This window comes from Rissa tridactyla, chromosome 7, assembly GCF_028500815.1.
Source record: "Rissa tridactyla isolate bRisTri1 chromosome 7, bRisTri1.patW.cur.20221130, whole genome shotgun sequence".
NCBI lineage: Eukaryota > Metazoa > Chordata > Aves > Charadriiformes > Laridae > Rissa > Rissa tridactyla.
Window position 1 is genome coordinate 51,421,555 of NC_071472.1, and position 21,349 is coordinate 51,442,903.

The 21,349-nt window shown below is 48.3% G+C and overlaps 1 protein-coding gene across 8 annotated transcripts in view; it reads right to left on the bottom strand.

Moving 5' to 3' along the window:
* Nucleotides 1–21,349, bottom strand: part of RPH3AL (rabphilin 3A like (without C2 domains)) — a 46,643-nt gene that overhangs the window by 9,880 nt on the left and 15,414 nt on the right. For all 8 annotated transcript variants that reach the window (XM_054209662.1, XM_054209663.1, XM_054209667.1 and 5 more), the window contains 4 exons: nt 20,709–20,838; nt 16,582–16,668; nt 7,113–7,287; nt 207–320 (listed from right to left, as the gene is read on the bottom strand). In XM_054209662.1, coding sequence (XP_054065637.1) covers nt 207–320; nt 7,113–7,287; nt 16,582–16,668; nt 20,709–20,838 — 506 coding nt within the window. The remainder of the gene's footprint in view (nt 1–206; nt 321–7,112; nt 7,288–16,581; nt 16,669–20,708; nt 20,839–21,349) is intronic.

Sequence of the window (21,349 nt, forward strand, 5' to 3'; positions counted from 1 at the left end):
AGCAGAGCAACCCACCACCAGTATGACCACTGATACCATTCCAGTGAGAAAGGACCAGATCCTCACCTGGCATAGCTAAAGCCAGTGGGCTGCACCTGCGTATGGCAGGCAAGCAGCTGAGCCAAAACCCACAGTACCCACAGAGCCAAACATTCAAGCACTTTACACTACTCTCCCTCCAGCCACAAGGAATAGCAACTCCTCACCCAGTCCTGCGCGGTGCTTTCTGCCTTGTGAGCGTTTTGACCCCGCAGGTAAAGGTTTGTCATCCAGGCTAGAGGAACTGAACTCCGAGTCGCTCTCACTGTCGCTAGAAACCACTGCAGAAAAGATCGGGGGGAGGAGAGGAGAGAGACAGTTATTCACAATGTTCATAACACTTACCAAAGAGGGTGCCAGATGGATCCAAATAAAACATGAACAAATGCTGACTCGCTGATCACGTTCTCCCTCTCCAAAAGGAGCCCTACCTGCAGTTCCCCCACAGCTGTTCACTCTTCCTCTCAAACATGATGTGCTTTTACTTTTTACAAATGATTTATAACTCTGCTGCACATACTGCAGCGGTGCCAGCACCTGAAGCAGATGCACACACCACCAGAGCTTCTCCTAAACTTCACTGAGACCTCACTGCAGGACCATGCATCGCCCCTGCACCGTGCTTTGCTGCCCAGAGCTTCCTGCTGCAAAGCCAAGAGACCTGCGATGTGGCTGGTCTGGGAGCTGGGCTGTGCTCCCACTGACCCCTGTGCCAGCACACCAGCAAGCCGCCTCCTCATGCCATTTGCCGTCTACCCATGTGGGGTTGACACGCTAAGGGCTGGGCTGCTCAGCTGCAGGGTCCCCTCTCCACCATAAAGCATCCACATTCGAGTAATGTGGGGAGAAGGGCCGGCCTCCTCCAAGCCACATTTCAAGTGCAGCAGGGCCTCTGTGGAGGCTCTAGGATCTATGAGGAAAACACCAGATAAGTACTGAGTACATCAAATATAAAACTCTGCAGTGATTACACCAAGAACCAGCCTTATTAGCTCATTGTCCATTCAGCAGACACTCATCCCTATCAGCTCACTGCCCAGAACTAAATTACTCCTATGCCCCCGAGGTTTAAAAGGCAAGAGTGGCTACTCTTCTGCAAGGAGACTGTTCCCTCGTTTCAAGGCCACTTTTTTTTTCTTCTTCCTACCCCCCGAATTCTGGACCTAATCCTGCTGCTTTTCACCCTTCGTAGCTTCCACAAGAGCTGAATGAGCCTCATTTTGCCAGACACAACTTCCCACATTAGCAGGTTGTTTCCACTTTACCATGCAATTATGCAAGCACCTCTCTTGCTTATACCAGTGTAAAAGACAACTCAACTGCCAGCTGCTCTGGGTAAAATGAGAAAGGTGTTTTTCCAGCTCCTGGATTTTTGTATTGGCCTGATCTCAGAACAGAAATGAAGGGGCTGAGGAGGAAGGTAACGGGAAAACAGCTGTCTTTTTTTTGAGGGACTGCACCTACAGCATTTTTCTGCCTGACCAAGGCAGATACCAGCTCTCCTGGCAGATCTGAAGCCATTTCAAACAGTGGGTCACAATTCCTGGTAGAAAGTACAATATTGACTCATGCGGGATATAGAGTAGGCAACACTGCAACCTACAGCCTCTACCGTAGAAAAGGATGCCCCAACTATTTCTTTGTATTCATCAATATGTATTTATAAGCCCACATTCACATGAGAACCGAGTTCCCCGTTCTGCTACTGAACAAACCACCTTGCCCCCTGAGCTGTGTTACTTGTAGTGCCCAACCTCACGGTGTTGCTGGGTGCAGGAGGAACGTGGGTGCTGTCGTACAAGGCAATAAACACGGGGTAGCAAAGGGAGCTGTCAGTTCATCTCTGTATCAGCCCCAAAATTCAGTACATGTACTTCTCATAGCTACAAACCTTTTAACACTTCCCAGGGCAGGAGGACGGGCATCCCTCCCCTTGCACAGGCAAGTACAAGCTGTCAAACGTTTCTGCCAAGGACCTCGGCAGACGTTCCTGTATTCAGGCAGCGATCTGTACTACACAAAATATTTTATTAAAAAAAAAATTAATACCTAAAATAGCGCTTTTCTGGAGTTAACATCTCTGAGGATATTAAAGCTGGCTGCCAGTGTTATTGCAAAGCGTTATTGAAGTTGCCCTGGCGGGCAGCTCCCCACACACACCACACTGCTGAGAAGTGTTGCGCAGGGGTTAGGCTGCCCAGACCCCTCCTCGCTGCCCACACAGCCTTTCCCTGGGCTCCCACTCCTCCTGCATCCGCAGCTTTCCCCTCCCAGCACCATCAAATTGGAACCTCTCTCCTGCAGGGAAATGGGCTGCGGGGCTGAGGTGGGAAGAACGCGAAGCCCCGTTACAAGCAGGGGTCTGCACTTCTGGCTAAGAGCTCTCAAAGCAAAGGTTTGGCTTTGGGCTTTGCTGTCTTAAATACAGCTTCACTACTTCCCCAAAGTGCCCTGGGAGAGGTGGGGATACATATAAATACTGTTAATAACAACCCATACATACCAGGCTCTTTTCTACAAAATCCAAATCGCAGCTCTGAGAATCATTCTGACCATCCCATTGCCCAATTCCCTCAGCAAATGCACTCCTGTCCCACTTGGTCATCATCCTTTTTTGGCCTCCTGGATTCATAAATTCCATCGCTTTAGAACAGCTCCTTCTTTCATGAATCCTTTAAAAATGCTGGAAGTCAGGAATCAGTGGAGGTGACTTTAGCTGCCTTCCCTTCTGCCATTCAGCAGTTCAGAGAGGACCAGCACAAGAGGAGGCAAATATTAATGACACGAAGGCACTCACACTGCAGGAGCAGCCCTGTCTGCTCTCATTTCCTCTGCTGCCAATAAGAGTGTATTTTACCCACTGCACCAATGTATCCCTTTAAGGTAATTTTTCTCCCAAAGCTCCCAGACCTTCTGCTGGCACTTTCCAGAGCCCAGAAGTCATAAATCTGGTGGTCCAGCAGTTGCTGATATATCAATAAGAGCCGTTGGACAGCTGTACTTTCAGAGAACGTAACAGATTTATCCCTCTCCATCTCCAGCTGACTGAAAAAAAGCTCATAAGAAAAATTATGCCAAAATAAAACTTGCAAGAAAAGCAGTATTCCCACAAGGAATGGGTCACTTATCGAGGGCCTGAACCCCTGCCGCTGCTGCCAGAGCCCACGATCCCTCCAACACATGGTTCAACCTCCAAGCCAGAGGTACTGGAGCCTTGTGGCACAGAGAGCCACAGGGAATGGTAGAGAGCTGCCAGGCTGCACTTAACCCCAGCAGCAGAGGATGTGAGGAGGCAGTACCGAGGCCAAAGGAGCACTTGGCTGGGATTGAGGTCTAATACTAAATGCATTTGGCACAGGCACACCCACAATGGGAAGAACCAGCCATGCTCCCTCCCACTGCCCATCGCAGGGCAGAGCTCAGTCCCTGCACACACAAAGCTTGGCACTTCTTGCGGCTGCCAAAAATACAGAAAAAGCACGTGGGGACGCACGGGCACCCTGCAGCAACAGCTCTGGACAGCTGCACATGCTCAGATGTGCAGCCAAGATGCACTGGATGAGCAGGCTGAGTACGAGCCCTCGAGCACACCGCTCCCCTGCAGCACCCTATCATCAGCCTTTGCAAACACAGCCTCTGGGGAGTAGGGACACCGATAACTTCTGGACGCTGCAGGTGGGAGGGTCGGAGATAAAGAGTTTTATTACAACCCAAGTGTCTCACTGACTGCAGCCAGATCACACCCAGGGTTGCCTGCAGTTGCAGGGACATCTCCAAGCAGGAGGAGGGGACTGGATCCAACTGCTCTCACTTTCAGAAGCAGCACACATGCAGCTTCAGCAGTGCACAAACTTGTGGAGAAGCTGGACGACCCCCTTGGTGGCCTGCAAAGTGCTTGACATGCCCCAGCGTCTCCTCTCTGCTCCGTCACTGAGGGATTTGGCCTCAAGCACACAGACACTGGACAAACCCGCTGCATGCCCCTGCCCAGCTCGCTGCTCCTGTGCCTCTGACAGCGCCGAGCCCAGCATGTCGCATTGCTTGGCAACAGGACTAGAACACATTGCAACAGGAGAAACCACCGGAGACTAAGCAGAGCAGCAGGCAACCCTCATGCCAAACAGTGCAACAGCTCAGGGATCTCACTTTTTTTTTCCACCCAGATGCTTTGCATTTTTTTCAGCAGAACTCAGAGTTCGGAAGAAGGAAAGCCCTGCTGCTTATTGCTCCCCACCCCCTGATGGCCTCGTCCCACCTGACCCAGTGCAGAAACCCACCCACATTCCACCACATGGAGCAGAGCTGCTCCCCAGCACAAGAAATATTACTGCTATTCTCCCCATGACAATACATTTGTGCCTTAACTAATAGCAGGGTTCCCATGGCAACTGCTTGTTTATTACAGAAAAACTAAAGGCAACGGCAAATCCCAGTGTCAGTCAGCGCAAGAGAAATAATGCGTGTGTAAAAATAAAACTTCTTCCTGGTGGGTTTGGCTTTTCTTCCAAGAGGCATGTTCCTGCAGTCCTTCGGTCCCGCTGCCTTCCCACCCTCCTGCAGCAGCAGCGGCCACCACCCAGGGCCTGGCACTGATCCCTTCCTTTTGAGGGGGGAAAAGGGGACACGAGGTTTGTCCCATCCCTGCTGAAAGGCAGCTCCTGGCATGGAGGATGTCAAAAGGACAACCAGGGCTCTTCTCTCCCAGGCTCTCCAGTGGCTGTACTGGGACATTGCTCTGCCTGTGCTGGTCCCACCTCACTTGAATCCCCTAATAGCTGAGAGACAGCTCCTTCAGCACCTCAGGAGGCAAGTGGTGGGGTTAGACACGGCTGGCCAAGATAACAGAATTCCCACCGAGAGCAGCCTATCAGAGTCACACACGTTAAATGCCAGAGCTCGTTCCTGAGAACATCCTGCCAAACAAGCAACAGGACTTTCTCTACTCAGTGCTGAAAGGACATGTTCAGATGAGGGCGTACGAGATGTGAGCTGACAAATGCTATCAGCCAGGCAGCGGTAAGGCAGGCTGCCCTGTCAGCCACAGCCTCGTAAAGCTCAGTCCAGGTCCAGTCACATATTCATGCTGGCTATATCACAGCTACATCATCTCCACAGGGGAAGGCGGCTGCCCTGCACATTGCAGAGGTTTCGGATGACAAAACAGCAGAAGTCCCAGTACTGGCAGGTGAAAAAGAGTTAAACACAGGGGCAAGATGTACAAGCTCCCAGCTCCAGAGATGAATTACAGCCCACAGTGCCCATTGAAAGCTGTCCAGAGGACAGGCAGCCTAACAGAAAAGGGCAACAAGGAAAGAAAGCACCAGAAAATAAAACCATAAATTAATTCTATCCAACCCATAAAATAGCAGCCAGCCAAAAATCAGAGCAGAGGGAGAAAGGCAGCTCACCACCCACATCAAAGCTTACCAAAGGCCACTTTGCTGTCCTCCACCTGCTCCTTTGCTGCTCCTGATGGTATTTAGGGGGAGGCTTTCTCCCAAAACAAAATTCAATTAAAAAGCTGAACTAAAAAGCTGGCCAGGTCTGGGCCTGCTACATTTGACTCGTAATGCTTTCTGTATCATGTGAACAGAAAATACCTCATAAATCAGTTCATTTGCTAAGACAACTCCTTCCAAGCATCTCCTAGAGGGAAGCACAACCCATCTACTGTTGATCTAATTTGTCTTTAATTACAAAAGTTACAGTAGGGCTGGGAGTACTTTCCTAGCTGGGGCCTGAAGAGAAGGTTTCTAAACCCGACTCTCCTGAGTCCTCTTTATTAAAAGGTTATTTCCCCCTACACTACTGATAAGATTTATCTTGATGTGGAAGAGTGTATGCTGCTGGTACGCTGAAGAGGTCTCCTCCAATTGAGGGGATCTAATAGCAAAAGACAGAAGGGGAGAGAGGCCAGACAGTTCTGCTAATCCACACCAGAAAAAAAATAACAGAAATCAAAGCAGACTGGCAACAGCTTTAATTCTGTAGCATCCATCCACTGCTGTGCTAATGACCCTGAGTGCTCAGCTCCTCAATGCCGGGCTGCTGTTTCCCCCCAGCTGGCTCTAGGCACAGCTCTGGAGTGGGCATACGAACAACAACAGGGTAGGCAGACGGAAGAGGGGGGGAAAAAAGCCCTACAAGGCAGCGCTGTGAATGGGATCTGACATGGCAGCAATCCAAGATGCCACATGTGATACAAAGGTCTACTTCAATCAAGGTCTACCTCAAAGACCAGGGATGTGAGTGTTGAAGCTAATATATCTTGAGGCTTGTCAGTGCTCTGGCCCCAGCCCTGCAGAGGGCTGAGTTAATCAACAGCTTCTCTGAGACACATTTAAAGAGCAACTCAGCCTTGAGCTTTCCATGCTCCTCCCCAAGGCCTGGGAAAGAAGCTTCACCCTCTTCCAGTCTCACCTGCAGAGGGGAGGCAGGCACAAAAGGACAGAGCATCAGCTTGCTCCTGCCCACTGACTGTAGAAGAGTATCTCTGCTCAATTGCTCCAGGAAGATCCCAGGGAGATGCTGGCAGTGTAATTTCTAACCCTGCTCAAAGCAACTTGAGGTATCTGCCCAATGGTGCTCTGTAGAGCAGCAGAAGCAAGAAGCAAGCAGCCCCAAGGAGGGAGGGAATGAGACCAGCCTTTTGTCAGCCTTGGCTGCACAGCTATGTCCATCAGTGGCACCATGCTATGTAGTTCAGCAGGAGGAGTTCTTTGAGCTCTGACCGCAGCCAGGTGTCTGCTTCACAGCTTGCCCTTCTCTTGGCAGTCCTAACAAGATAGTGGAGGCTGCAGGGAATGGAAGAAAGTAAGGGTGTACTGAAGGACAGGGAGTCCAGGAGGACTAGGGCTAGTCTAGGCCACCAATGTGAACATAAATAACAGTGAAACATGAAAAACATACCATAGCATAAAAAATCCAACACTTCCCACATGGGAAACACACATCTTCTGGGCTATCCCTTACCTCTAACAGAGAGCCTTCCCTATAAGGTGAATCCTACTAGAAACAGTAGAAGCCAGGTCCTTCTCCCCACCTGCTTCCTGCGTATGGAGCAGACAACCAACCTTTTCCCCTGGCCCAGGTGAAGGATCGGCTGGTCCCAACGCTCTCTGCCTCCGGCATGGCTGGCTCACTTAGCCAAGGTTGCGAGTGCAGCTCACTGGATTTGCTGCTGCTCTTCAAAGGTGTGATGTACTTGGGCAGCCCTTTGTAGAACCACGCACCAGACCTCTTCCAAACCTGTTCGAGACAGAGACACAACACCTTAAGCCAAGGGTTTCTACAGCAAGAGAGCACAGCCAGCACCAAACAAGCTCCCCACCAAGCTCGGCCCAGACACTCCCTCTGAGCTACCCTGACACCACTCAAAGATGGGGAGAGTCAAGCCTTTCAGCTCACAGAGCCCAACAGTTTGCCCGTGCTCTGCAACTAAATTCCTCCCCACACACTGTCATCTCAGCTTCATCTCGGTCCTTCTTCCACCACTAAAAAAATCATAAATTTGAATGTGCAACAGGCACAGATTGAAGAGGGAGCAGAATGACTGTGCAAACCACGAAGCTTCTTACATTCTCTGGGTGAAGACTAGATGTTTCTCTGACGCTGTGCTTCAGTCAAACACATGTTCCCAGGCTTACTACAAGGATATCGGGATATGAAGTTCCCTGGCCTGCACTAAGCAGCAGGCAGATCAGATTCTGCATCTGTTGCCTTCCCATTGGGAATGCCCACAAAGCAAAGCTTCCTGGAGAGAGCAGGCACGTGCCATGGGTGGCAATAGCCCCAAGCACATGCTTTGCTGAAGAGTAAAACAAGTCTTGCACTGGCTGGAGGGGCAGCAAGGCTTGACAAGGCTCTCCTGTTGCACCAGGTCCCTCACCTGGGGACTTCTGAGAGAGCCAAAGACCAGCAGCAGCTGAGGGATGTGGGTGGCAATGCCAGGACAGCAGAAATGCCGTCTCCTGCGGTACCGAACAGCACAATCTCAGTGTTCATTTCACAGAGCAATTCAGGCTAAGCCAGATCATTTAACAAGTGTGCTTGAAAACCCCGGAAAGAGAACACCACTCAAATAACCTGAACCTGCAGCAGGAAACGGACTGGGAGCGCTAAACTGTAATATCTCCTGTAAGAACGCCCTCTACTCTCCAATTTAGTTTTAATGCAGCTTATGATGAAGGAGGTCTATTAAGTATATTTAATATAAAGCCCGCTGTGAGCCAGAGGAAGGCAAAAGGATGGCAGCTCAGACAAGGAGAAACAGCCTCTAAAAAACTAATTCTTTTGTGCCTTCCAGCAGTCTAATAATGAGCTAATGAGACAGCCATGGCAAAAATAATTTAATATAGTAAAAATACCATTTTCTATTTCATGCAAGGGGGTAGAAACCTTGTAATTCTACTCAGAGTGAAGGAGATCATCAGCGTTTCTACTCCAAGTTCCCAAAGCATTTGATTAGTATCATCGTGATGGAAATGGGTGCAAATGCAGATATCCCTAATTACAGCAATAAATTTGCAATTTGCATTTAGGGCTTAATCAAAGCTGAGGGCAGTGACAACACCTGGCACTCATGAGAAGTTCTTCTCATGCAGGCACAAAACGCAGGACACTGCCGTCACCATTTCACTGATGGGAGGGGATTGCTCAGCAGGTTGCCTGGTTCCTAGTCCAGAGCCATCAACACAGAGAGCTAAAATCTCTGTGTCTGAGGTCTTGAAAGCCAAGTGAAGGCAATCAGAATTCTGAGGGCAACTTGGGAGTACGCTTTTTAAAAGAAGAACACCCAGCAGAAGGAAGCAGAGTATTGCTGTGACCCAGCACACGTTGGTTACTGTAAGAGTGCAAGAGAGATGCTTGTATGCACCACAGCAGGATCTAGAAACCAGGAAGTGAGAGCACCCTGCAATTACAGCAACATTTTCCTGCTGGGTAACAGCCCAGCGGGATGCTGAGTCTGCCATCCAAGCAAAAAGCTGGGAAGCCAGTTCCCCAAAGAAGAGAAGCCTGCAAGTTCTTCTTCTACAGAGGGGGCCTTGGCAGGCAGGACACTTCACCGGCTCCTTCACCAGCATGTGAACGGCCAAGACAGTGACCCAGCCAGTCAAGGCACAAGCTGACACAGCTCCTTCTGTCCTCTCTGCTAGCACATAGGGACTGCGCAGCATTTGGTACAGCTTGTACAACAGCACTCACCAGTTCAGCAGAGAGACTCTGCTCTGCTATCCCTGCAAAACTAAGAATCAGGAAATGCAACATGTTTTTTAAATCTGGGACAGGCGTCTCTACATGGAGCTTAGCCCACTGCAACTCAGGAAAACATACAGGATGCAGGAGCTGCTTGCTGGGCAAGCCCTGGTCACCCTTGTCTGAGGAAGGCAGGAGGCCTCGGGCACAGCTGCACGTGCAGGACACAGCGGGCAGAACAGGGACTGCTGCAGCCATGGGGTTTGCACCCCAATGAGCACCATGCCTTGAGGAGGGCAGATTGTCCATCCCCTGCTGCACACCAGGTAGCTGGGGCAGATATAGCCTCCCTGCACAAACTGCTGGGGAGGAAGCAAGCCTTTCTTACAGTCATTCTCTGAACAGACCTTGCAACATCTGTAATTTAATTTGAAGCACTGAAGAGACCTATTATCTTCAGGCGAACTACAATTTAGGCGCACCATAAAACCAATCATACACAGCAAGGATTGCTGTAAGAAAAGGCTGGTCACCCCCAGGTTTCTCACTACCCCACAGCAAGTCCAGTTATAGAAAGAGTTAATGCTATAACACACCCAGCTCTGATGCAGTAATACTAGTATAAAATTGATTCAATGCATATATATATGCACTTTAAATTGGTGCTTCTAATAGAGTTTGGTCTCATTACAGCAGTATTGAAATTGTTTTGAGATCAGCCCTAAAATAGCTGCAGCAAGATGCTCTCCCCTGTATTAATTCACTACCTCTGCTCCCCCCAGGTTAGCAGCGTGCCCCATCTGAAACGATCACAGCTCACGTTCTGTCCTGTACATGGGCACACAGGTTAGTTTTAGCGTCCATGCATCAAAACAAATGCACATTGCCGACTGCTATTGATGGTAGTATCATTGATCACAAGAGTGGTCCGACATCAGAGTTCTTGTTAGATTTTAAATTAATAAATCTGTAACAGTGATTTGAGAATAAAACTCCTGTTTATTAGCAGGAGTTTGCTCCTTCCAAGGAGAACAGAGTTTTGCTCCCACAAGTCCTGTTGGCACATAAGGCGAAATCCTGCCGCCATGGCAGCCTGAAACTGGGTGGAGCTGGAATTTCATCAGCAAGAGGGACAGCCAGCCACTGCCAGTCTCTTGCAGCAACCCAATTTTAAGTAACATGGATCATCTCTTGCTCTGAGCGCTTGACAGAGGGGTGTAAAGATCTTTATCTGCATTATCCCAGATGAGGATGGGGTAGCACAGCATGTGGCTCAGGACAGAGCAGCCACGCCACCTGTCCCACTGCACTCAAACTGGACCAGCCAAATCAAAATCCATGCTAAATATTGACTTTCTTCAGGCTCCTGTCCTTCTGCCTCCCCTGAGACCTAAACTACCCTAAAGCAATGTGGGGGAGGGCACGGGGGAGATGACCTACTTTAGTAACAGACTCCTTTTTTTATTACTTCAAACCAATTTAATGGCCATGGCCTTGACAAGTCCAGACAGCTCAATACCTTTTATAAGCCTGATAATATTCCTATTAAAGTTGCATCAAGCCATCATTACAGCTACAGGATAAGGCAGTCAGAAGCAGATGCGTATTTTTATTTAGCACATTCAAACGCAGCCTGTAAATGGGACCTAAAGGAGTATCACTAGGCCCTGGTGAAAGGCACGTTACTGCTTAAACTTCTCCCTCCTCTTTCTCCTTCTCTGAATATGCAAGAGCTAAAACAAGCTCCTAAACAGAGAAAACATTAGGACTTGATGATGAGTGGATGGGATCACAGCTGAAGTAATCATAAAAAACAATTGCAGCCCCCCTAGAGTTCGCTTCACCAAGTCACAAGCCCCCCATACAGAGACGCTTAGAAAGGATCTTTGCTGCAAAGCCAGATCTTGCTCTACCACCTACCGCTTGCCATGCAGTAGCTGTTCTCATTCTGCAGCCCCCTTCCTTCACAGCAGCCCGGGCTGGGCTGTGTGAAAGGAAAACAGCTACCTTTAGCTTCCCATGCTGACACCGGCGTTATTGGCTCAATCCCCCAGCAGTCAAAAGGCGGGGGAACAGGTTCTCGTGGGCTACAATGCTTAATGAAGAGAAAGGCACCTGCAAATGCAACCGCCCTGGGAGGACTTCGTTGCCATTGCCCTCACGCAGCACATGCCCACACGCTCACTTTGTCCCAGCTCTCCACCACGGCTCTGGCACGCTGCAAACCACTGGCAAGGAGAAAGAGCAAGCGCTCTTCAGCTTCGTTATTTGCATTCATCTGCTTTTCCATAACACAGAGATTTCCAATTACATTATTTACAGCAATCTGTTGTCAACTCCCACATTCAGCACTTGAGGATGAAGAAAATTAAAAGGCAGTGAAATTGCTATTCGGAGCTTTGTTTCCGGAATAGCAAAATCTACTGCACCTCTGACCCCAACGTTTCTCAAGCTGCAATGGCTGCCAGCCTTCAACGATTTATCATTCCCCTCTCAATCAGGCCTCTTTTTTCCCCGTAGCTCTATTCTAGAGGACACTATTTTGAGTCTAACCACTTGCTACCACCCCCCAAAATAATATGGCCGGCTATTGATGAGTTCTTTGAATTGCAAACAGGTGCACATCACTTCAATTCAATCCAGAGTCACCCAAAATAAACACTCCCCTCCATCAGTATGGTATTTTGCCAAGAAATCATCATGCTAGGCAGGAATAACCCTGGGCTATGTTGGTTTATAATGCTCAAAATGGTATGAATGTGTATATGAAAAGCGAAGCCCTAGGGGCAAAAGGGGAGGAGACAACTCCGTTCCTCCAGCACAGTAATCTTCTTCCTCTGCATGGTTTATTGTGATAAACCAAGAAATGCAGCCAGCCATGAAAATGCCGTTTACTGAGGGAGAAGAAATTAAAGGGAAAGTGAAGCAGAGAGGGCAAATTAAAACTTTAACAGGTCCCTGATAGCTTTTTTTAAACCCCATCGAATATGAGAGTGTCAGCTATCTCCCCCCACCCTACTTGAACTGTTTTCATTATCGCTACAATTTTGGATGTGTCAATTCAAATGTAAATGTGCACGAACGTTTCCAAGAGGATTTTAATTACGATGATAGCATCGCTAATTATGGATATTAAAAAAATATATATAAAGTGGTAGTTCAGGAAGGTGCTTTGCAGAACCTGGTGGTATCAGTCAAAACAAGGCTGTGCAGGGAGTTAAATGGCTGGGCAGGGATTTGACAAAACACAGCAGGTCCCATTTCCCCTTCAGGCCAGAGGTGACAGGCAGACTTCAGCCACGCACGACTAATCCAACATGGGCATTGCTGCCCAAGCTGTTATTAAGCTCACGTGCTCTGCCAGAGGCCTAGCAGCAGAGAATCATTCCAAGCTGTGCACATGCCCACCGCAGCTCCTCCCAGGCAGTTTTGCTTCTCTGATGGCCGCTGCAATAAGCCTGTTTTGCTGGAGGACTTGCCCCCTTCCTGCCCAGTGCTCTCATTCCCGTGGGTGCATCACTGCTAAGGTAGCTCACTGCAAACCTGTGGTCAATGTTTGCTGCAATGAGGGATCAGCGTCAGGACTTCATACGCACAGAGAAACAGGACTGTCTCAAGGAGGATCAGCCTCCACACTCAGTCTCCAGAAAGGCAATGCAAGATGCAAAGCCAAGAAAGGCAATGCAGCACATGGAAGAGGGAAGAAGGAAGGGAGATTCTTGGCTTTAAAAGTGAATGTGAGCTTGACTGAATTTGCTTGCAGGAACAATAAAACATGATCCACACCTGCTTTAATTCCACCACCCTCAGAAGACATTGGAAAAGAAAACATCCACAGAATCCTGAAAGAACAAAAAGGGGTTTTCAGTAGATGCTTGTATACAAACAGCTAGGACAAGTGGTATTTCCAACAGGACAGTTCTGGCATAAAGCAGATGAGGTCTACCTTATTTTAGAAAGAAGAGATGCTCTTATGACCCGGGGGTGTCTGCTGGTCCTTGGGGATGTTCTCTTTGCCAGTAGGAACATCCAGGCTCTGTCAGATCCCAGCCATATTAGAACACAGCACTTTCCTCCCAGAACCTCTCTGGCAGCTTGGAGACCCTCACCCTGCATGTACACATCATGCTGAGCAGCTCGAGTGCTGCCGAACACGCTGTTTTGCTTCTGGATGATTGGGACGCAAGCAGCAGGCAGAATCCATTAATCACCTCCACTCTCCAGAAATAAGACAGTGTCAGAGCAACTTGTTCCTCATTGCTATGCAGCACAGCCTTCCCAGAGGAGGTTTTCAAGGAAACAGAAAGCAGCAAAGAACACTTCTGAATGGCTGAGGCTGGGATTCCCAAAGGGATCTATGGGCATCAAACACTCAACTCCAACTGAAAGACTGATGTAAACAATAGATTATTACTTTGGTCTTCATTTTGACCCAGGCATACCAATGATTTAATCATACCTGAAGCCAGTGCAGACTATGTCCACACAGCAAAAGGGGGAAGACGACTACCACATGTCACTAAACTTACACTAGCTTAGATAAAGCCTATAGGGATAAATAATATCAAGGAAGATGGAGGGATGAAAGCTCTAGCATGTATGAGCAATGCTGCACACTTCAGCCGTTACCTGGTACATGTGAACATCCAACTCTACCATCCTGGCTTCACGGCCTGGTGAGCCACAAGACTCAGTGCGTGGTAGAGGCTAAAGGGGACAATTATAGTCCTAGACTTTTCTTCCAGCCAGATGACACCTATTAACTCCAGCCAACATAATTTAGTCCATCCCGGTTTCCGAATGACCTCCCTTTCTCACTTCAGTGCCTGACAGTCTCTCACTAACAGAGCTGAGAGCTTCATAAATATCATGCCCAAATAGCTCGAGCGGTGGTTCAGAAAATTACAGACGGCGATCAAAGCACTGATGTGGAGGGAATCACCTAGCTTGGAAACACCACATCTCATCATACGCGCTGGGGGGACGGACTCTGGACCAGCATCAAACACTCACCCACTAAAGCTGGCCAAGTTTAGGGACCTGAGCATGGCTTGACAAACTGGGAGGTGTTGCCAGAGCTCCGTGGCCTGGGACAAGCCTACTTTAAGCATGTGCTTCATTGGCATGGGCTAAAGAACCACCTTGCTCATTCACGCTGTGCACTGAGAAGGGAGGAGAAAGGTGGTAGGGCGATACTGGCTTGTTATTGCATCACACAACTCAAAGTGCTTTGGTGGGTTCCTGAAGCTCCCTGCCTGGATCCCAGTAAATAAAATGGGGCCGATACCTACTCACTATGCAGATGAGAGAGAAATGAGAATATCTGATCCCAAAGAGCAGACATCCATCTGCACTCATTGATAGCAAATATAACCTTCAGCAAAGAGCATGGCCAAATGGGTTTGGTCCAGAGCAGATGGCAATACAAGACAGATCCAGATCAGAGAAACAGATGGCAACAAGGAACTGGTTATGAACACAAACCCTTATAAGAAAACTGGTAATTTAGTGCATGCCCTGTCATATCATGACACCCGAACCAGCTTCAGGAACTGCACTAGTACCAGCCATCACCCTGAGGCCTAACAGCCTCATCTCTTCCTCACACAGACTCTTAGGGAGAACCTGATCAAAGCCACTTTCCAGACATTTATTCTGATATTGCCTTAACTTCCTTGCCCTGGTTGACATGCCTCAAGGCTTCTGCTAAATTTTCAATGCTTCCCTGTCTTCCCCCAACATAAAAGCAGAGCATGTGGGAAGAAAGAGGGGATGTATGACTTGATGCCTGACTGCGTGTCCACACTGTGACCATTCCAACCTTCTCCTGGTCAGGGCACCAGCTTCACTGCAAACAAGAAAGGAGACAGACATGAACTGACCTTAAAGAGAATAAAAAAAAATAAAGATGAAGCTTAGGGCTGGGAGGTAAGATGAGGCTATTTTTTAGTTAGTCTAAGAGGGAAAGTTCCATCCATTTTCATTAGGGAAGCACTTTGGCCATATCTCAGGTTTCACAGAGAGAGCAAGCTCTGAAGGTTACCGTACCCCCTTGCACTGGCCACGCATAACACTTACTGGACAGGTTAATATTATTCTCTGTCCAGTGACCACAGCTCCTCATTATTTTTATAAGAAATAAAAAAAAAAAGAACAATTATACAGTGTGGGATGAGAAAAAAATACAGAAAGAACAGATTAAAAGAAAGTCAATTTTAGTCCCATAGCCATCTCCCTGCAGAACACAGAAAATATCTTGACCTGCCTCACTCTCCATTTTGGGACCTCTGTCTGTAATTCAAAACATCTGGATGGTTCAGTATCTTAAATTATTAGCAATATTGAAGGACCTAGAATGCTCTCTGCCAGCCCTACCCACACCCACACTGTTGCTTAAAAGTTAAAGGCCAGCAGCATCCATGTACCCCTCATCTTACCTGAACATGAACTTTGCAAGTCCTCCCACACAGACAATCCCCTCCTATGTAAAACCTAAGCAATGCTAAGTTTCCACAACTAGTATAAAAAAATTTCATTATCTCAAACACCTGCACAAATGCTCTCACAACACTTCAAAAATTGATTTAGCAGAGCACCCAGGTTTCACAGTTGGTTCCAGTGGTCAGAAATAGCTGCACTGGATTGATTTTCAAGGACCGCAAGCAAAAGCCCAAAATAAATTGATGGGAACAAATGAAAATCCTTCTGTAATCACAGAATAAATTCACTGACTTCACTTCACTGTAGAGCAGCAAGCCCTGATGTTGCTGGATGCTGGCTGGCAGACAAGAATTGAGGCAGGCCATTACTTTTTTGCAGTGTAAAGTCAAGGATGAAGGATATAAAAATTTAGAGACCTACATTAGAAATCTCACACACTGGCAAGTTATGGGATTCTGCAGGCAGGGAGGAAAACAGACTTAAAAGCTGCAATCCTAGTTATTTTTAGAGGGACAAATACTGCAGCTATGCTCTAGATCTCTCCAGCTGTATCAAAGAACCAGCGTTAGGCAAGTTTATTTGCCACAGATCTAGGAGACAGAGTGCAGCAGCAAAAGGTAACAGTCTCTTCATGACCATAGCTAGAAAAATTCCACAAAGACATACAGGCTGCAGGTGCTGGTGTGTTTGTGTGGTTTTTTTCCCTCCACCTCCTCATAAACCAAAGTTGTCACCGCTGTGTGTATTCACTGAGCCTGCCTGGCCTCCAGCCAAGCCTCCCAAACTCCATCCCAAGCTCCCCTCCCAGTGCCCAGGCACAGGGAAGAGCCCATGTACACTCAAGCACAGACTCAGGGCAGGTAGGTGCACACTGCTGAGCCCCAACTCCCATCAGTTGTATTTTACCTCTCTCTGTTCACTGCAGATCTTGCACAACCAAAGAGGACGTTTCTGGGCTCCAAAGGTTTCTATTCCACACTTGGTGCAAACTTTCTGAAGCAAGGAGAAAAAAGAAAAAAAAAAATAGGTGACGTTAGCAGCTCCTCACAGTCATACAGCCCTTGTGAGAGAGAAGGTTGAGAAGCATCTACCCAACAGTTCTGTTTTGCTTTCCTTAAAAACCTAAACATGGCACAATTTTCTTGTTTATCCTGGAGAACCACTGATCACAGGAAGCTGTTTCAGGCCTATATGGACATGAGACAAAGGCAAATCTACAGCACAGTTCTTGACTCCAGGGCGATAAGAGAACTGGACAGGACAAATCAAACCCCAGGACCTACAGGCATATTTTCAGAGCAGTTTTTTGATTCCTCTAAATCCTAAAACCTAATCACTGTTGCATGAAAAACAGCTGTAACCAAGTACAAAACAAAGGCGAGTTTGTGCAAGACTGGCAATTCTCTCCTCCCTTCCCTCACACACGTACTCTTAAACCCCACGGCTTCCCCTCCATTTCAGCACGCACTCAGCAGCTATTGATTTGTGGCTGCTTAGGAAGCGGGCATGACCATGCCTACATGCACACTTCCTGAGCAGAATGCCTGACAGCGCTGCACGGCCTCTATTGCTGCACAAGGGAACTTTCATGTCTCTGCTGGCATTACAAGCCATTTACAACCTGAATCACCTAATATTATATAATGAAGCTGATGTGTATCAGGCTTGGCTTACAGCTTGAATGAGAAATTGGATGAATTCTTTGATCCTCACAAAGCAAAAGCCACTCACAAGAGGGCCCTGGAGAGCAAAACCTTGCTTAGAGAAACGTATGAATTTAATCTCCCCAGCTAAGGTTTTACACATCCCCCTAACCAGGCTGCTCCTCCTCTGAGCCAGGAGGTCTGCGCCCAGGGACAAAACGCTCAGTGGCTTACTTAGCCCTCAGAGCCCACGCCTGGAGAAGGAGAGTGGCAGATCGATGGTACCTGACGCAATGGCTTCACTGCATGAATAAATGCACCCAACTATTTTGCTCAGCGTAGTCCAGAGGCAGGTCTGTCCCTGACTCACGCTGCACAGAAAGCAGGAGGCCGCACCAGCGGGCCCACAGAGATTGGTGCTTTTCTCCATCTCTCTGTTCCTGTCCTCACCCATATCCTCCCAGAAAAAATAAGGAGCAACCCATTCGGTCTAGTGCGTCAACGCTCAACATGGTGCTACCCAAGCCAAGGAGGATTGCAGATGCAATTAGCAGACACCACCAGAACTACCCAAAATTCTCCCTCCCTCAACACAAAATCTGAGGGAGCAACTCAGTCTTAAATACCCTCAAAGATCCCAATCCCCATATGTATAGCACATTCAAACGCTCCCTCTAGTGGAAGTTTCCAAGCAATTTTATTCCTAGCTATAAATTTTGAAAGTTCCAATATAAAACAGGGCTTTCCTCCTCCCGTTCTCTGCAGACTAGCTGGAAAATTGAGCATCACTCACAACCCCACAGAAGAAGACATAAAAATCAAGGACATTGAATGCAGCCCCATTCCTCATTAAATACAAGATAAAGCACCTTCTTCTCCTGCTTATACTTCACCTGCTATACATGATACTGATACCCTCTGCATGGTAAATGACACATCATGCTTTGTCTAGCTACTGCTATTATTAACACATCTGGATTTGCATACATCTTTGTCTTGACATAATGCATTTATTTCTAAGATAATAAAAATTAATATTAAACACATTTTTCATAAAACAGAAAGCGGCACTTAGAAAATCTATCACGCTACAAGAAATATGGAACCTCTATTCAAGCAGAAGGGCCTTGCTGAAGTTCTTCGCTACGTTTCAGATGCATCATTACAACAATTCCTGTTATTGAATTAAACGGGCTGCAATGAGATGGTAACACAGCAATGGTAGCAAGAAAAATATGGATTTTTAAAGTTCATAATTCCCTGACAAGTCATTGCTTATTGCATACAGCACTGCACAAGTGATGGATATCCCTGAACTAGAGGGAACAAGCTTAAAGTAACAGTCCACTCTGTGTGCTCCGCTGAAGGGCTGACTGTTCCCTGAGTTCACTCCACAACATTAAAAAGCAGAAAGCGGAGAAGCCCAGGGCACCCAGTCAGCATTGCCCTAAGCTTGCACACAGCTGAAAAGTGCAGCCAAGCTGAAAGCAGCTGCAAAATGCACACTGGAAAAGTAGGGTCTCACTTTAAATCAACCTGGATGTGGATGCTCCTGAACTGTCCAACAGGCTCCAGTCAAAAAGGGAATAACCATAAAAAAAAACTAAACAGCCCCTCCCTGGGGTTTTCTGGGCACAGCCCTCCCAGAGCCTCACTAGCTGGGGGGTTACTACCTGCAGCTACAAACGAACAGGGCATGCAAGTGTCTGAATCAGCTTTTGCCTCCTCATTAGTGTACGGGGCTCACAGGAAGGAGGTTAGAGAGCACTGTGGCAATGTGACCTAGCTGGCTTTGGACAAGGCGAGAGCACAATCACCAGGGGAAGAAGGCAAGAATACAGCACATCCTGTTATTCTGCATGCTAGAAATGCAGGAAACAGCCAGCCGTCTCCTGTCTGCAATCCAACCCTTTATTCTCCACAGACACGTGTGTGCAGAGCCCATGCTCTTCTCCAAGAGAGCTGCCCTGTAGCTCCCATTCAAACCATTTAGAGCAATACCTTACTTCTGCTTCCTTCAACACTCCTTACTAAAAAAAAAAACACTTTCTCGCTGGCTTAGGACCCAGAGATTCAAAGGTTTGCGTTTACTTTCCCAGTCACTGCCTTACAAGCGATCTTCTGCATAACCCGTGCCCCAGTCAAGCTACTTCTGCAAATTGGATCCAGTGGAGAAACTCACTTGACAGCAAAGGCAACACAGCTCACAGCAGCTCCCTGCCCAGTGAGTACGTACGGAGAGATGCTGGGACCTCAGTTCTGACTGCAAGAGCCACCCACCTCCTTTCTCTCTCTTTCAAGAGCTCTAAGCCCAGCAGTGCCGCAGCCAGCTGTGGACCAGTGCAGGCCCAGCCTGGCAGCCCGCTTTGCATGAGAACTGCATCTCACAAACTCCAGCAGTGCCAGCATGAAAGGCTCTCCATCGTGGCCTGCACGGCTGCTTAACCACAGAGGGGCCAACATGCACCACTCCATGGTAAAGGAGCAGGTTTCACTCAGTGCTGTTCCATGGGCTCCACTGGACATCTCAGTGGCAGGGTGGGTGACCTTAGCAAGTGTCTCCTTGGCTCTGGTACCCACCAGGCACAGAGTCAGCACAGTTTGCTCCCTTCCACCCTACCACCAGGAAGTCAGAAACACTCCTGCACCCAGCAGGTACCCTCACCTCTCCCCAGGCAACACGCTGAGGCAATGTCACTTACGGAGGTGTCTCCCAAGGGAAAGACGGGCTTCTAGTGCAGGAAAAACAGCCTCCCAGCAGAGGGAGGATAAGGTGGTTGCCTTGGAGATCATCATCTCCACAGCAATACAGATTAACCCCTTGGCTGCAGAGTCTAGACAAGCAACAGTCATCCCCCAGGGCACTGGCAGAACAGCAGTCTCCCTGAAAACTGATGCTGCCTTTCAAACAGCACCCGTGCAGTCCCACCAACAACGTACACAAATGCACGGGCTAATTTATGCATCAGTGTTGGAAACCTTACACTGGTTTGGAACTTGAAGATGGACCTGAGTCCTCTGAGGAGAGGTGTTACTGGAAGGTCTAAGGGCATACCTTGCAGGAAATAACAGCGAAGCACAGAGTCTATTATAAAAGAGTTGCCTCTGATGTCCGTACATTTCTGCCCCTTCTCCCACTCTGCAAACCCAGAATGGGAGACGCAGAGGGGGCTGATGCACCCCATCTCAACACTAAGGGCAGTTTAGGATCCTGAAAAATAAGACAACCAGGGTGCAAGAGAAAACCTGATGGTCTGACAGCACCTAACTAGACAAATGGGGTAAGGTAAGTTAACTCTGCAGAGCTATCTAGCTTCCAAGAGGACTGGTGGCCTTTCCTAGACAGATCTGCTACCAGGACCAGGCAGGAAACTGTGTGACCAAACCCACCTTTTTGCAATCTTGACAGAAGACCGACGTGCTACCCAGCAGCCCAAGCAGTTCACCGCAGAGCAGACACTGTGAAAGGCCATTCCCCATTGTGTTCTTTCTCATGTTCTCCAGCCGCTCCACCAGGCGCCTGCAGGGGAAGAGGTAGAGCAGAGGTTACAGCACTCACTTTGGTAATTGAATACCATGGTACTGAGGCATGCGGAAAACCTACAGACACGTGCTCCAGATTCAGCCTACCTTTGCTTCTTCTGTGCAGATTTGGGGCCCTGTGGGACCATATGTACTTCCACTTCAGTCTGCACTCAGTGTTTCCTATCATCTGGCTCTTGGTCTTCAGGGGATACAAACCCCTGTAAGTTCATCTACCAAGGCTCACCAAGCCCAGAATAATCAAAACTATGAATACGACCGAGAAGCCTTACTCGGCTAGTGGGCACAGGGCAGACAGCTCACAAGAAGGGCTTGATCCTAGAGCCTTCAGAAGCTCAGTGTCACTGGGGCACATAGCCTCAGCGCAATGATTCCCTGCCTGTAGAGCAGGAAAGCCTTTAGTGCTCAGATCACGGCAAGTCAGAAAGCACTAGGAAAGGGCAGGGGAGTTAGACCTGGCAAACCCTGCTCCGTTTTTACATATACTC